The sequence below is a fragment of the Leucoraja erinacea genome, chromosome 36 (genome assembly GCF_028641065.1).
Source record: "Leucoraja erinacea ecotype New England chromosome 36, Leri_hhj_1, whole genome shotgun sequence".
In the NCBI taxonomy this organism is placed as follows: Eukaryota; Metazoa; Chordata; class Chondrichthyes; order Rajiformes; family Rajidae; genus Leucoraja; species Leucoraja erinaceus.
The window spans coordinates 3,717,705-3,733,006 of NC_073412.1; the positions used below are offsets into that span (position 1 = coordinate 3,717,705).

At 50.3% G+C, this 15,302-nt stretch overlaps 1 protein-coding gene across 3 annotated transcripts in view; it reads right to left on the minus strand.

Annotated features, from left to right (window-relative positions):
- LOC129713686 (myosin-13-like) overlaps nucleotides 1-15,302 on the minus strand; it is a 68,637-nt gene that overhangs the window by 32,451 nt on the left and 20,884 nt on the right. For 2 of the 3 annotated variants that reach the window (XM_055662947.1, XM_055662945.1), the window contains exons 6-17: nucleotides 14,667-14,792; nucleotides 13,466-13,591; nucleotides 12,259-12,363; nucleotides 11,260-11,448; nucleotides 9,687-9,925; nucleotides 7,979-8,186; nucleotides 6,977-7,053; nucleotides 6,027-6,123; nucleotides 5,287-5,354; nucleotides 3,724-3,787; nucleotides 2,315-2,452; nucleotides 374-456 (exon numbers count right to left, since the gene is read on the minus strand). In XM_055662947.1, the coding sequence (XP_055518922.1) occupies nucleotides 374-456; nucleotides 2,315-2,452; nucleotides 3,724-3,787; nucleotides 5,287-5,354; nucleotides 6,027-6,123; nucleotides 6,977-7,053; nucleotides 7,979-8,186; nucleotides 9,687-9,925; nucleotides 11,260-11,448; nucleotides 12,259-12,363; nucleotides 13,466-13,591; nucleotides 14,667-14,792 (1,520 nt within the window). The remainder of the gene's footprint in view (nucleotides 1-373; nucleotides 457-2,314; nucleotides 2,453-3,723; nucleotides 3,788-5,286; nucleotides 5,355-6,026; nucleotides 6,124-6,976; nucleotides 7,054-7,978; nucleotides 8,187-9,686; nucleotides 9,926-11,259; nucleotides 11,449-12,258; nucleotides 12,364-13,465; nucleotides 13,592-14,666; nucleotides 14,793-15,302) is intronic. The other variant, XM_055662946.1, reaches the window with a different exon arrangement.

The following is a 15,302-nucleotide window of genomic DNA, read 5'->3' on the forward strand; positions in this document are numbered from 1 at the left end:
ATTCCTTTCCCGTCCATATAACTATCCAATTTATTTTTAAATAATAAAATCGAACCTGCCTCCACCACCTTCACTGGAAGCTCATTCCACACAGCTACCACTCTCTGAGTAAAGACGTTCCCCTCATGTTACCCCTAAACTTCAGTCCCTTAATTCTCAGGCCATGTCCCCTTGTTTGAATCTTCCCTACTCTCAATGGGAAAAGCTTATCCACATCAACTCTGTCTATCCCTCTCATCATTTTAAAGACCTCTATCAAGTCCCCCCTTAACCTTCTGCGCTCCAGAGAATAAAGCCCTAACTTGTTCCACCTTTCTCTGTAACAGAGAAAATAGAGATGCATTTATTTTAACGTTAACGTTTACAAACTAACTTGTTGCACACAGCTTCCTGCACGCAGGGGTCGTCTGATGGTGTTCCAGCTTGCCTGCCTTGTACCTTGTGCACAACTCTTGCCTGCAAAGGAATTTGATTCAGTTATATGTTGGAGGAGGCCAGTGAGCAGAGGGTCGGGGAAGGGGGAAGAAATGCGGTGATGGAGTTCCTACCCCACAGCGCCAGAGACCCGGGTTCTACGGACGTTTGTCTGTACGGAGTTTGTACGTTCTCCCCGTGACCGCGTGGGCTATCCCCGGTTTCCTCCCACATTCCAAAGACGTGCAGGTTTGTAGATTATTAAGACCTCTGCAAATTGTATAGGGATGAACCAGTGTACGGATGATCGCTGGTCGGCACGGAATCAATGGGCCGAAGGGCCTGTTTCCACCCTGTATCTCTAAACTAAACTAGTGTAAAGGTGATTGATGGTCAGTGCGAATGCAATGGGCCCTGTATGCGCGCTGTTTCTCCAGAAACCAAAGCAAAAGATTCTGGATTTCACCATGGGCGGCATGGTGGTGCAGCGGTAGAGTTGCTGCCTTACAGCGCCAGAGACCCAGGTTCGATCCTGACTAAACTCTGATCAAGAAGGCTCACCAGCGTCTCTTCTTCCTGAGGAGACTGAAGAAGGTCCATCTGTCTCCTCAGATCCTGGTGAACTTCTACCGCTGCACCATCGAGAGCATCCTTACCAACTGCATCACAGTATGGTACGGCAACTGCTCTGTCTCCGACCGGAAGGCATTGCAGAGGGTGGTGAAAACTGCCCAACGCATCACCGGTTCCTCGCTCCCCTCCATTGAGTCTGTCCAAAGCAAGCGCTGTCTGCGGAGGGTGCTCAGCATCGCCAAGGACTGCTCTCACCCCAACCATGGACTGTTTACCCTCCTACCATCCGGGAGGCGCTACAGGTCTCTCCGTTGCCGAACCAGCAGGTCGAGGAACAGCTTCTTCCCGGCAGCTGTCACTCTACTCAACAACGTACCTCGGTGACTGCCAATCACCAACCCCCCCCCCCCCCCCCCCCGGACATTTATTATTATTTATTCAAATCGTTTGCTATGTCGCTCTTCCAGGGAGATGCTAAATGCATTCCGTTGTCTCTGTACTGTACACTGACAATGACAATTAAAAATTGAATCTGAATCTGAATCTGACCACAGAGTTTGTACGTTCTCCCCGTGACCTGCGTGGGTTTTCACCGAGACCTTTGCTTTCCTCCCACACTTCAAAGACGTGCAGGTTTGTAGGTTAATTGGTGTGGTGTATGTGTAAATTGCCCCCAGTGTGTGTAGGATAGTGTTGGTGTGCGGGGGTCGCTGGTCAGTGCGGACTCGGTGGTCCTGTTTCCGTGCTGTATCTCTAAACTAAAGATGCCAGCAGTTTAAAAGGGGTTGAATGAGGCCTCGTTATATTGAATCAGTGGCTGTGTGAGCCATCTCTGTGGACGTCAAAGATCCTATAGATAGACCACTCCTGCTAAACACAATGGGCTGACGTGTAGTACGCAACGGAGCGGAACGTGGGCCTTTTTTTCATCCATTTCAGTAACCCGACCCCACCCCACCCGACCCGCAGTGTAATCAACGTTGCGGGGGAACAGTTTGTGTTAATAAATTAAAATTCTGAAAACGAGGAGAAGATTTTTACCAAAGAACTTTTATTTTTACGAGGATGTTTCCGTAACCGGCTTCCGTCTCCGCACTAATTATCGTTGCTCCGCTACGGGATCTACGGTGCGGAGACGGAAGCCGGTTACGGAAATGGGGCCGAAAATTTAATCATGAATCTGCCCATGACCGTACTATGTCTTTTTCGTCGAGTGGACCATCTTGCTCGCTGTAGGATCTTTGGTGGACAGTGGGCAGTGTGTGTGTGTGTGTGCGTGAGTGAGTGTGGTCGGGGTCGGGGATCGGGGATCGGACTGGGTACAGACCTGGCCCTGCTCCTGGGGTCGGCTACTCCTCTGCAGCTCCTGCACCTGGTGCTGCAGCTTGCTGCTCCTGCTCCGCTCCAGCTCCAGTTGCTGCCGACATGCGTCCAGCTCCACCCGCACCAGCGGCGCGCTCTGCATCTGCAACACCGCAAGGCACATAGAAACATAGAAACATAGAAATTAGGTGCAGGAGTAGGCCATTCGGCCCTTCGAGCCTGCACCGCCATTCAATATGATCATGGCTGATCATCCAACTCAGTATCCCGTACCTGCCTTCTCTCCATACCCCCTGATCCCCTTAGCCACAAGGGCCACATCTAACTCCCTCTTAAATATAGCCAATGAACTGGCCTCAACTACCCTCTGTGGCAGAGAGTTCCACAGATTCACCACTCTCTGCGTGAAAAAAGTTCTTCTCATCTCGGTTTTAAAGGATTTCCCCCTTATCCTTAAGCTGTGACCCCTTGTCCTGGACCTACCCAACATCGGGAACAATCTTCCTGCATCTAGCTTGTCCAACCCCTTAAGAACAGCAGTGCATTTAGGCCATTCAGCCCCATCCAGTCAGCTCCATCCACCCATGGTGCCTTTTTATTTAGTCCTGATTCAAGAGTGTTTTATTTTTTCATGTAAATACTGGTTCTGTTGTGTTGTGTTGTGTTGCACAATCCCGCATGCATTGCCACTTTCATTTCACTGTACATCTTGTATGTGTATGTGACAATAGACAATAGGTGCAGGAGCAGGACATTCGGCCCTTCGAGCCAGCACCGCCATTTAATGTGATCATGGCTGATCATCCCCAATCAGTACCCCGTTCCTGCCGTCTCCCCATATCCCCTGACTCCGCTATTTTTAAGAGCCCTATCTAACTCTCTCTTGAAAGCATCCAGAGAACCTGCCTCCACCGCGGTCTGAGACAGAGAATTCCACAGACTCACAACTCTCTGTGAGAAAAAGTGTTTCCTCGTCTCCATTCTAAACGGCTTACTCCTTATTATTAAACTGTGTGTGGCCCCTGGTTCTGGACTCCCCCAACATCGGGAACATGTTTCCTGCCTCTAGCATGTCCAACCCCTTAACAATTTTATATGTTTCAATGAGATGCCCTCTCATCCTTCTAAACTCCAGGGCGTACAAGCCCAGCTGCTCCAATCTCTCAGATAGACAAATAAAGATTTGACTTGACGTTATATGTCCCAGATAGGATAATGGAATGTGTAGGAAGGAACTGCAGATGCTGGTTTAAAGCGAAGATAGACACAACATGCTGGAGTAACTCAGCGGGACAGGCAGCATCTCTGGAGAGAAGGAATGGGTGACGTTTCGGGTCGTGAGACTTCTTCAATGTTACCCATTCCATTTCTCCAACTGCTGCCTCACAGTGCCACAGACCCAACTGGAGGTACCTTGAATTTCTTCAGCTCCATCTCCATCTCACCCTTCTCCTTCTCAAGGTCCTGGATTTGGTTGCTGTTTGAAAACAGGGGGAACAGGCATAGGTTTGAGGTCCAGTCCTTCACATGTCTACCCAGTGGCCAGTGGCCCGAGGGAGTGGGGGAGGGGGAGAGAGAGAGAGACAGAGAGAGAGACAGAGAGAGAGAGAGAGAGAGAGAGAGAGAGAGAGAGAGAGAGAGAGAGAGACGGAGAGAGAGACGGAGAGAGAGAGAGAGAGAGAGAGAGAGAGAGAGAGAGAGAGAGAGAGAGAGAGAGAGAGAGAGAGAGAGAGAGAGAGAGAGAGAGAGAGAGAGGGAAGAGAGAGAGAGAGAGAGAGAGAGAGAGAGAGAGAGAGAGAGAGAGAGACGGAGAGAGAGAGAGAGAGAGACGGAGAGAGAGAGAGAGAGAGAGAGAGAGACGGAGAGAGAGAGAGAGAGAGAGAGAGAGAGAGAGAGAGAGAGAGAGAGAGAGAGAGAGAGAGAGAGACAGAGAGAGAGAGAGAGAGAGAGAGAGAGAGAGAGAGAGAGAGAGAGAGAGAGAGAGAGAGAGAGAGAGAGGAGAGAGAGAGAGAGAGAGAGAGAGAGAGAGAGACAGAGAGAGACAGAGAGAGACAGAGAGAGAGAGAGAGAGAGAGAGAGAGAGAGAGAGAGAGAGAGAGAGAGAGAGAGAGAGAGAGAGAGAGAGAGAGAGACGGAGAGAGAGAGAGAGAGAGAGAGAGAGAGAGAGAGAGAGAGAGAGAGAGAGAGAGAGAGAGAGAGAGAGAGAGAGAGAGAGAGAGAGAGAGAGAGAGAGAGAGAGAGAGAGAGAGAGAGAGAGACAGAGAGAGAGACAGAGAGAGAGAGAGAGAGAGAGAGAGAGAGAGGGAGAGAGAGAGAGAGAGAGAGAGAGAGAGAGAGAGAGAGAGAGAGAGAGAGAGAGAGAGAGAGAGCGAGAGAGAGAGAGAGAGAGAGAGAGAGAGAGAGAGAGAGAGAGAGAGAGAGAGAGAGAGAGAGAGAGAGAGAGAGAGAGAGAGAGAGAGAGAGAGAGAGAGAGAGAGAGAGAGAGAGAGAGAGAGAGAGAGAGAGAGAGAGAGAGAGAGAGGAGAGAGAGATGGATAGGGAGAGGGAGAAGGAGAGAGATAAAGAGTGAGGGAGGGGGCAGAGAGGGAGGGAGGGGTCAGAGAAGGTGGGGGACATTGGGAGGGAGATGGAGAGAGGGGGGGACAGGGAGAGAGGGGGATGGACTGAGAGAGGGAGAGGGGGCAGAGTGAGAGGGGGCAGAAAGAGAGGGGGCTGATAGGGAGGGAGCAGATGGGGAGGGGGCAAATAAAGGAGACAGGGGTGGGGGGAAACAGCTAGAGGGGCAAGTAGAGAGGGGATGGGCTGAGAGAGGGAGAGGGGGCAGAGTGAGAGGGGCAAGGAGAGAGGGGGACAGAAGGAGGGTGTATTGCGGAAGGAGCAATGAGGGAAGGGCAGAGAGAGAGAGAGATGGGGGCAGAGAGGGCCAGAGGGATGGAACGCCCCACATGAAGTGAGCAGGGGGCACTGGCAACTGACCGATTTTTCTGCAGCTCGGCGCGTACACTGTCCAAGCCCCCGGTACACCTGCTGGAGCCCCGCAGCGCCTGCGTGGAGTGGAAACAGGAGATGAAATGGCGCCAAACATGCCGGTGCCCAATTTATATGCAAAAATGAAGTTCACTACGTAATGTTTACTTGCATATGTGACCATAAATGTGGGCGGCGCAGCGGTAGAGTCACTGCCTTACAGCGCTTGCAGCGCCGGAGACCCAGGTTCGATCCCGACCACGGGCGCTGTCTGTACGGAGTTTGCACGTTCTCCCCGTGACCGCGTGGGTTTTCTCCGAGATCTTTGGTCTTCTCCCCACGCTCCAAAGACGTGCAGGTTTGCACATAAATTGTCTTGGTATATTGGTATATAGTGCAAATTGCCCTTAGTGTGTGTAGGATAGTGTAATGCCCCCGTCCCACTTAGGAAACCTCCATGAAACCTCTGGAGACTTTGCGCCCCACCCAAGGTTTCCGTGCGGTTCCCGGAGGTTGCAGGTGGTTGCCGAAGGTTGCAGGTAGTGGAAGCAGGTAGGGAGACTGACAAAAACCTCCGGGAACCGCACGGAAACCTTGGGTGGGGCGCAAAGTCTCCAGAGGTTTCCGTTCAGGCTTCCTAAGTGGGACAGGGGCATTAGTGTGTGGGGATCACTGTTCGGCGTGGACTCGGTGGGCCAAAGTGCCTGTTTCCGCGCTGTATCTCTAAACTAAAGTACCATTGGACTTACAGAGTCACTGCTGATGTCCTTCTGGAGCTGGAGAAGGTCTATGATGCGCCCACTCTCCTCTTGTTGGCGTCTCAGCTGGGCCTTCTCTGCCGTCACCCTGTAATCGGGAAGGGTAGGTGGGTGAGTAGTACACAGGGCAGTGCCCGGTGCCAAGGTACTGGTCAGCATTTGACCGTACACTGTCCTTCGTCCCATTCTCTCGGCCCTGGTCCCTGCCCCGAGTCTCTGCTTCGTGGACAGACACACACCGACTAACCTGTCCAAAACCCACGCACAAAGAGCTGGGGTAACACGGACGATAATCCACGCGGTCACGGGAGAACGTGCAAACTCCGCACAAATTGATGCCGTGGTCAGGATCGAACCCTTGTCGCCGGAGCTGTGAGACGTGCAGCTCAGATGATGCAGCACAGCGGGGCAGTTAACAATTGCCTCACAGCGGCAGACACGGGTTCGATACAGACCTCGGCTGCTGCCTGCGTGGAGTTTGCACTTTCTCCCGGTGAGCGGGTGGGTTGCGGTTTAAGAGCTAACGGAGGTTAACTTTGTCGGGACTGTGGAGGTTACGTATGAACATTACTGAGAAGATACTACCAAGGGGTCAGGTGGCTCTGTGGCTCAGCGGTAGAGTTGCTGCCTTACAGCGAATGCAACGGCGGAGACCCAGGTTCGATCCCGACTACGGGCGCTGTCTGTACGGAGTTTGTACGTTCTCCCCGTGACCGCGTGTGTTTTCTCCGGGATCTCCGGTTTCCTCCGACCCTCCAAAGACGTTCAGGTTTGTAGGTTAATTAGTTTGGTGTAAGTGTAAATTGTCCCTAGTGTGTGTGTAGGATAGTGTTAATGTGCGGGGATCGCTGGTTGGTGCGGACTCGGTGGGCCGAAGGGCATGTTTCCGCGCTGTATCTCGAGACGAAACAAAAACGAGTTAACGGCATGCTCAGACTTACCTGGCTAATTCTGTCCTCAGTTCAATAAGCTCCTCTAAGTCTGCTGCAAATATTTCACAATCTCCCAGTAGTTCAGCCTGGGTCGAGGGGAAAGAACTATTAGTAAATCGGACAGCGCTTCGAAATGTTTTAGAGGGTTTACAAATCAAAGCATCTGTGGAGAGTGAAACCTGGTTGAATCTTCCCTGTAAAGATCGAGGATAGACACAAAACGCTGGAGTAACTCAGCGGGTCAGGCAGCATCTCTGGAGAGAAGGAATGGGTGACGTTTCAGGTTGACTCTGAAGAAAGGTTTCCTGATTAATGTTACTGTTTGTTACGCCTCCGTGTCACCTTCCCCTCAGCTAACGATGATCCATTCGACATTTCCTTAGCATTGTCTGCTTTAATTTGTGGAAGGACATCCTTGCTATTGAGGGAGTGCAGCGTAGGTTTACAAGTTTAATTCCCGGGATGGCGAGACTGATCCCCAATCAGTACCCCGTTCCTGCCTTCTCCCCATATCCCCTGACTCCGCTATCTTTAAGGGCCCTTTCCAGCTCTCTCTAGAAAGCATCCAGAGAACCTGCCCCCACCGCCCTCTGAGGCAGAGAATTCCACACTCACCACTCTCTGTGAGAAAAAGTGTTTCCTCGTCTCCGTTCTAAATGGCTTACTCCTTATTCTTAAACTGTGTACTGTGTGTGTGGCCCCTGGTTCTGGACTCCCCCAACATGTTTCCTGCCTCTAGCGTGTCCAAGCCCTTAACAATTTTATATGTTTCAATAAGATCCCCTCTCATCCTTCTAAACTCCAGAGCGTACAAGCCCAGCTGCTCCAATCTTTCAGATAGACAAATAAAGATTTGACTTGACGTCATATGCCCCAGATAGGATAATGGAATGTGTAGGAAGGAACTGCAGATGCTGGTTTAAAGCGAAGATAGACACAGCATGCTGGAGTAACTCAGCGGGACAGGCAGCGTCTCTGGAGGGAAGGAATGGGTGACGTTTCTGCCCTCACCTTCTCCTTCTTGGTCAGCTGCCTCAGGGCAGCCAACTGGAGCGCCTTCTCCTTGGCTCTGAGTGCACAGGAGGTTTCATTCCACCTCTCCTTCCACTGCTGGGCAACTTGTCCCTGTTCCAACGTCACCATTGTCAGCTCCTCAACCTTCTGCTGCAGCTCAGCCTCCAGGGACTTGCACCGCGCTCTCTGCTTGCCCTCGGAGGCCCTAGAGAGGAAGGCACCTCAGCGTGAATTAAGGTTCAAGTTAAGTCAAGTCAAGTTTATTTGTCACATACACATACGAGATGTGCAGTGAAATGAAAGTGGCAATGCTCGCGGACTTTTGTGCAAAAGACAAACAACAAAACAACCAAACAAATTATAAACACAATCATAACACACATATTCTTTTACATAATAAATAATAGAAGGAAAAAACGTTCTGTAGAGTTAGTCCCTGGTGAGAGAGCCGAATTGCCTCTGGGAAGAAACTCCTTCTCAACCTCTCCGTTCTCACTGCATGGCAACGGAGGCGTTTGCCTGACCGTAGCGGCTGGAACAGTCCGTTGCAGGGGTGGAAGGGGTCTCTCATGATTTTGTTTGCTCTGGAGTTGCACCTCCTGTTGTATAGTTCCTGCAGGGGGGTGAGTGAAGTTCCCACTACTCTCTGCAGAGCCTTCTTGTCCTTGGCAGAGCAATTCCCAAACCAGATGGTAATGTTCCCGGACAAGATGCTTTCCACCACCGCTGCGTAGAAGCACTGGAGGATCCTCGGAGACACTAATGTCGTAGAGTCATTCAGCTACCCAGCATGGAAACAGGCCCTTCGACCCGAGGCCCTTCAGCCCATCGAGTCCGCGCCGACCATCGATCCCCGCACACGTTTACTCTTCCTCACAAACTACAGACATAGAAACATAGAAAATAGGTGCAGGAGTAGGCCATTTGGCCCTTCGAGCCAGCACCGCCATTCAATATAACCATAACACCATATAACAATTACAGCACGGAAACAGGCCATCTCGGCCCTACAAGTCCATGCCGAACAAATTTTTTCCCCTTAGTCCCCCCTGGCTGCCCCTTGGCCACAAGGGCCACATCTAATTCCCTCTCATAAATATAGCCAATGAAAATGATACCAACGAACTGCCCCTCCACTGGCCAGAGAGTTCCAGAGATTCTACCACTCTCTGTGTGAAAAAAGTTCTCAAACATCTGTCCCGGTTTTGAAGTCATCCTCCCCCTTCATCCTTAAAAGCTGTGACATCAACTCTGTCTGTCCTTGATTTTAAAGACCTCTATCATCCCCCCTTAACTCAGTATCCCGTACATGGCTGATCATCCAACTCAGTATCCCGTACCTGCCTTCTCTCCATACCCTCTGATCCCTTTAGCCACAAGGGCCACATCTAACTCCCTCTTAAATATAGCCAATGAACTGTGGCCTCAACTACCTTCTGTGGCAGAGAATTTACATTTATACCAAGCCAATTAATCTACAAACCTGCACGTCTTTGGAGTGTGGGGGGGGGAAGCGGAGATTGCGGGGAAAACCCACGCAGGTCACGGGTAGAACGTACAAACTGCGTACAGACAGCGCCCGTAGTCAGGATCGAACCCGGGTCTCTGGCGCTGTGAGGCAGCAACTCTACCACTGTGCCACCATGCCACCCCATTATCATTGTCCATTGAAAGTCTAGTCGCTGCCTATGTTCTCCCAGTTTACCTGAGTTCCGTGCAGTCCGCCACCAGGGCCTGCAGCTCCTCCCGATGGGCCTTGTTGTCCACCTGGCCCGTGGCCAGCAGCTCGCCGTTCTCACCGACCAGCTGGGACCGCTCTTTGTCCAGGGCCTCCACCTGGTTGGTGAGGAGCTTCTTCTCGGCCTCCAGGTGATGGAGCCGCTCCTGCCGTAGCCCCAGGGTCTGCCGCAACTCGCCCAGCTCGCCGCTCAGCTTCTCGTTCACCTGCGCAGGCACGGAGCAGCGGCAGAATCGGTAATCGCTCATCACAATCACTACACTCTCTCCAATCTCCTCTCCAACCACAGCATTTCTTACTCAAACTACCCCCTTCTTAGACAATAGACAATAGGTGCAGGAGTAGGCCATTCGCCCCTTCGAGCCAGCACCGCCATTCAATGTGATCATGGCTGATCATCCACAATCAGTACCCCGTTCCTTCCTTCTCCCCATATCCCCTGACTCCACTATCTTTAAGAGCCCTATCTAGCTCTCCCTTGAATGTATCCAGAGAACCGGCCTCCACCGCCGTCTGAGGCAGAGAATTCCACAGACTCACAACAGTCTGTGAGAAAAAGTGTTTCCTCGTCTCCGTTCTAAATGGCTTCCCCCTTATTATTAAACTGTGTGTGGCCTCTGGTTCTGGACTCCCCCAACATTGGGAACGTGTTTCCTGCCTCTAGCGTGTCCAAACCCTTAACAATGTTATATGTTTCAATGAGATACCCTCTCATCCTTCTAAACTCCAGCGTGTACAAGCTGAGAATTCCACAGACTCACAACACTCTGTATGAAAAAGTGTTTCCTCAAATCCGTTCTAAATGGCTTATCCCCTTATTCTTAAACTGTGTGGCCCCCTGGTTCTGGACTCCTCCAACATCGAGAACATGTTTCCTGCAGTATGACTTAATCTCCTCTAAGATCTGCCACCCCATTGGAGACGCTCGGATTATCTTTAATCAGACTTCACTGGAGTTAGTCTTGCATTAAACGTTATTTCCTCTGTACTGTATCTGTACACTGTGGACTGCTTGATTGTAATCATGTACAGTCTTACCGCTGGCTGGATAGCACGCAACAAACAAGTCTTTCACTGTAACTCACTGTAAACGTGATCATAAACTGGACTAAACTAAAATAAACCAAACTAAAATCTTGATTGTTTAAGAAGGAACTGCAGATGCTGGAGAATTGAAGGTACACAAAAAAGCTGGAGAAACTCAGCGGGTGCAGCAGCATCTATGGAGCGAAGGAAATAGGCAACGTTTCGGGCCGAAACCCTTCTTCAGACTTCAAAATCTAGATTTGCTGAGTGTCGTAGAATTTGACACGTCATAGAGTCATACAGCATGGAAACAGGCCCTTCGGCCCAACTTACCCATGCAAACCAACACGCCCCATCTATGCTAGCCCCACCTGCCCGCGTTTGGCCCATATCCCTCCAAACCTGTCCTATCCATGTACCTGTCCTAGATTCTCCCGCTAGTGGAGCAAATGAGGTTTCGTTGACCTGCCACTGAAATTAAAGTAAGCGGAACTCAAAACAAGGTTATTTGTACCTGGCTGGTGGCTGCTAACTTCTCCTTCAGTATGATCTTCTCCTGGTCTTGTCTGTTGGCCTGGGATTTGGTGGTCAACAACTCTTCATGGAGATTAGACACTTGGTCATCGAAGCCTTCTCTCCCTCTCAGGGCCCGTTCCAGCTCCAGAGTCAGGTGTTGGACACACTTGTGTAGGTCCACCTTCTCCTGGGAAATACATAGGGTCATCAGTGATGAGAGCAGAATCAGGCCATTCGGCCCATCATGTCTACTCCACCATTCAATCATGGTTGATAGATCCATCTAATCCCAATAGAAATTAGGTGCAGGAGTAGGCCATTCGGCCCTTCAAGCCTGCACCGCCATTATAATATGATCAGGCAAATCATCCAACTCAGTATCCCGTACCTGCCTTCTCTCAGCATACCCTCTGATCCCCTTAGCCACAAGGGCCGGGGCTAACTCCCTCTTCAGATATGCAGGGTGAACTGGCCTCAACTACCCTCTGTGGCAGAGAGTTCCAGAGATTCACCACTCTCTGTGTGAAAATCCATCTAACCCCATCCTCCTGCCTTCTCCCCATAACCCCTGACACCCGTACTAACCAAGAGTCTATCTATGGTAGACAAAAGTGCTGGAGAAACTCAGTGGGTCAGGCAGCATCTATGCAGTGAAGGAAATAGGCAACATTTCGGGGCAAAACCCTTCTTCAGACTGATGCAGGGTGGGGTACAGTTGGTAAGGATGCTCTTGATGGTGCAGCGGTAGAAGTTCACCAGAATCTGGGGAGACAGATGGACCAGTTTCCATGCTATATCTCTAAACCTAATTTATATTTACCACCAATAAATCACTGGTACAAAAACAGGTGGGCATGACATAATCAAAAGGGGTGGAAGTGAGATAGGGGTAATGATGGCCAGAACATCTGAGATATCTCCTGATCTTCTCAAGACTTCTTTCTCGAATTGAATAATATCGAGTCGGGAGAGACAATTGCCCATGGTGAGGTCCTACCTGCAGGAACCGATCTTTGTCAGCGGCTACATCTTCCAGTTTGGTCTTCAAGTTGGTGACAGACTCTTCCAGCCTCTCCAATTTGGCAGCGAGCAAGTCCCTGGCCTGCAAGAGCAAGGGAATGAAGTGGAGGGGAGGCAGCAACATTGGTTGGGTTCACCCGACACCTATATTAATCTTACTAGTCGCAGCAGCTCCACAGAAAAGGATTGTGACGGAAGAAACACAGCAGAGAGTGGTGAATCTGTGGAATCCCTGTCCACAGAGGGTGGTTGGAGGCAGTTTCTTTGGATATGGGGATGGGATCAGCCACGATCACATGTGAATGGGGTGCTGGCTCGAGAGAGAGGCAGGTGGCCTACTCCTGCACCTATGTCCCATTGTCTATGATCAGAAGATGCAGTTTTACACCAAAGAATAGACACTCACTGCTGGAGTAACTCCGTGGGTTACATCTCTGGAGAAAAGGAATTGGTGACATATTCGGGTCAAGACCCTTCATCAGTCTCCACTGAAGCTAGTCTGAAGAGAATCTGAAAAAGGGTCTCGCCCCGAAATGTCGCCTATTCCTTTTCGCAAGATCATAAGTGATAGGAGCAGAATGAGGCCATTCTGCCCATCAAGTCTACTCCGCCATTCAATCATGGCTGATCTTTCTCTCCCATCTAACCCCATTCTCCTGCCTTCCTCCCATAACCCCTGACACCTGGACCTTTTCTCCAGAGATGCATGCTGCCCGACGCGCTGAGTTACTCCAGCATTTTGTGTCTATCTTCGGTGTAAACCAGCATCTGCAGTTCCTTCCTACACATGGAGGAAGGGATGTTCGCTCTTAATAAAGGGATCAATAAGGCTATAACTGGAATCTAAAGAGCACATTCAATCTGCTTCTCAGTGAATTTGAAAGTTCATTGCTAGCTACAACAAGCGATTTGTGACCCAACAGGAGACAACATTTTGGGTCAAGACCCTTCTTCTGAAGAACTGAAGGACGGCAGGGAGGCGCAGAGGTGGAGTTGCTGCCTTACAGCGCCAGAGTCCTGGGTTTGACGGATTTTTCCTGACGCTTTCATTTTCTTCTTCTTCTGAAGATGAAGGGTCTCGACCCGAAAGGTCACCTACCCCTTGTCTCCAGAGATGCCATTTGACCCGCTGAGTTACTCCAGCTTTTTGTGTCGATACAAACACTCGATGGGAAGGTGATTACCAGACCGGCTTTGTTGTACTTGAGGCGCATGTCGTTGAGCTCCTCGTGAAGATCTGCCTGAGCTCGCAAGGAATCCGTCAGCCTCTGATTGGCCTCGTTACTCTTCACAAGCACCGACTGTTGAGCCTGGAACAGAGTTGAGTTTATTGAGGTACAGTGAAAAGCTTCTGTAGCGTGCGATCCAGTCAGCGGAAAGACAATACATGATTACAATCGAGCCATTTACATAGAAACATAGACAATAGGTGCAGGAGTAGGCCATTCGGCCCTTCGAGCCAGCACCGCCATTCGATATGATCATGGCTGATCATCCAACTCAGTATCCCATCCCTGCCTTCTCTCCATACCCCCTGATCCCTTTAGCCACAAGGGCCACATCTAACTCCCTCTTAAATATAGCCAATGAACTGTGGTCTCAACTACCTTCTGTGGCAGAGAGTTCCAGAGATTCACCACTCTCTCTGTGTGAAAAAAAATGTTTTTCTCACCTCGGTCCTAAAAGATTTCCCTCTTATCCTTAAACTGTGTGACCCCTAGTTCTGGACTTCCCCAACATCGGGAATAATCTTCCTGCATCTAGCCTGTCCAACCCCTTAAGTGTACAGATACATGATAAGGGAATAACATTTAGTGCAAGGTAAAGCCAGGAAAGTCCGATCAAAGATAGTCTAATTCTGCTCCTATCACTTATGACCTTATAACTTCCATTGCTCACTGACCCTGGGAGAAGGTGTAACACTCTCTATAGACATCACCCAAGATGGACTCGAACCTGGGTCTCTGGTCCTCGATTGACCAGGGACTCTGTGCATCTACCCGACCTTCTCTGCCTCAGAGGGCGGTGGAGGCCGGTTCTCTGGATGCTTTCAAGAGAGAGCTAGATAGGGCTCTTAAAAATAGCGGAGTCAGGGGATATGGGGAGAAGGCAGGAACGGGGTACTGATTGGGGATGATCAGCCATGATCACATTGAATGGCGGTGCTGGGTCAAAGGGCCGAATGGCCTACTCCTGCACCTGTTGTCTATTGTCGATTGTCTGTTGACCTGTTCCTCTCATGGGATCACCCCTCATCCTCCTGCGCTCCAAGGGTGAGTGGAATTAATTAGATGCCTCTTTCACAAAGCCACAATGGAGATGGTGACCGACTCATCACTCCTCACCGTGTGATACAAGGAAACATTAACAGATGCACAGACAAACCTCATGGATATTCCTCAACTCTTCTCCAGCTTTGTCCCGCTCCCCCTCCAGTGCCCTCACCCGCTCCTTGTAAATCCGGAGTGTTTCATCCTTGGGCTGCCGTTCCCGAAGCAAGCTCTCCTTCTCCTAAGGTAGACACAAAACGCTGGAGTAACTCAGCGGGACAGGCAGCATAGAAACATAGAAACATAGAAATTAGGTGCAGGAGTAGGCCATTCGGCCCTTCGAGCCTGCACCGCCATTCAATATGATCATGGCTGATCATCCAACTCAGTATCCCGTACCTGCCTTCTCTCCATACCCTCTGATCCCCTTGGCCACAAGGGCCACATCTAACTCCTCTTAAATATAGCCAATGAACTGGCCTCAACTACCCTCTGTGGCAGAGAGTTCCAGAGATTCACCACTCTCTGTGTGAAAAAAGTTCTCCTCATCTCGGTTTTAAAGGATTTCCCCCTTATCCTTAAGCTGTGACCCCTTTGTCCTGGACTTCCCCAACATCGGGAACAATCTTCCTGCATCTAGCCTGTCCAACCCCTTAAGAATTTTGTAAGTTTCTATAAGATCCCCTCTCAATCTCCTAAATTCTAGAGAGTATAAACCAAGTCTATCCAGTCTTTCTTCATAAGAAGGAAT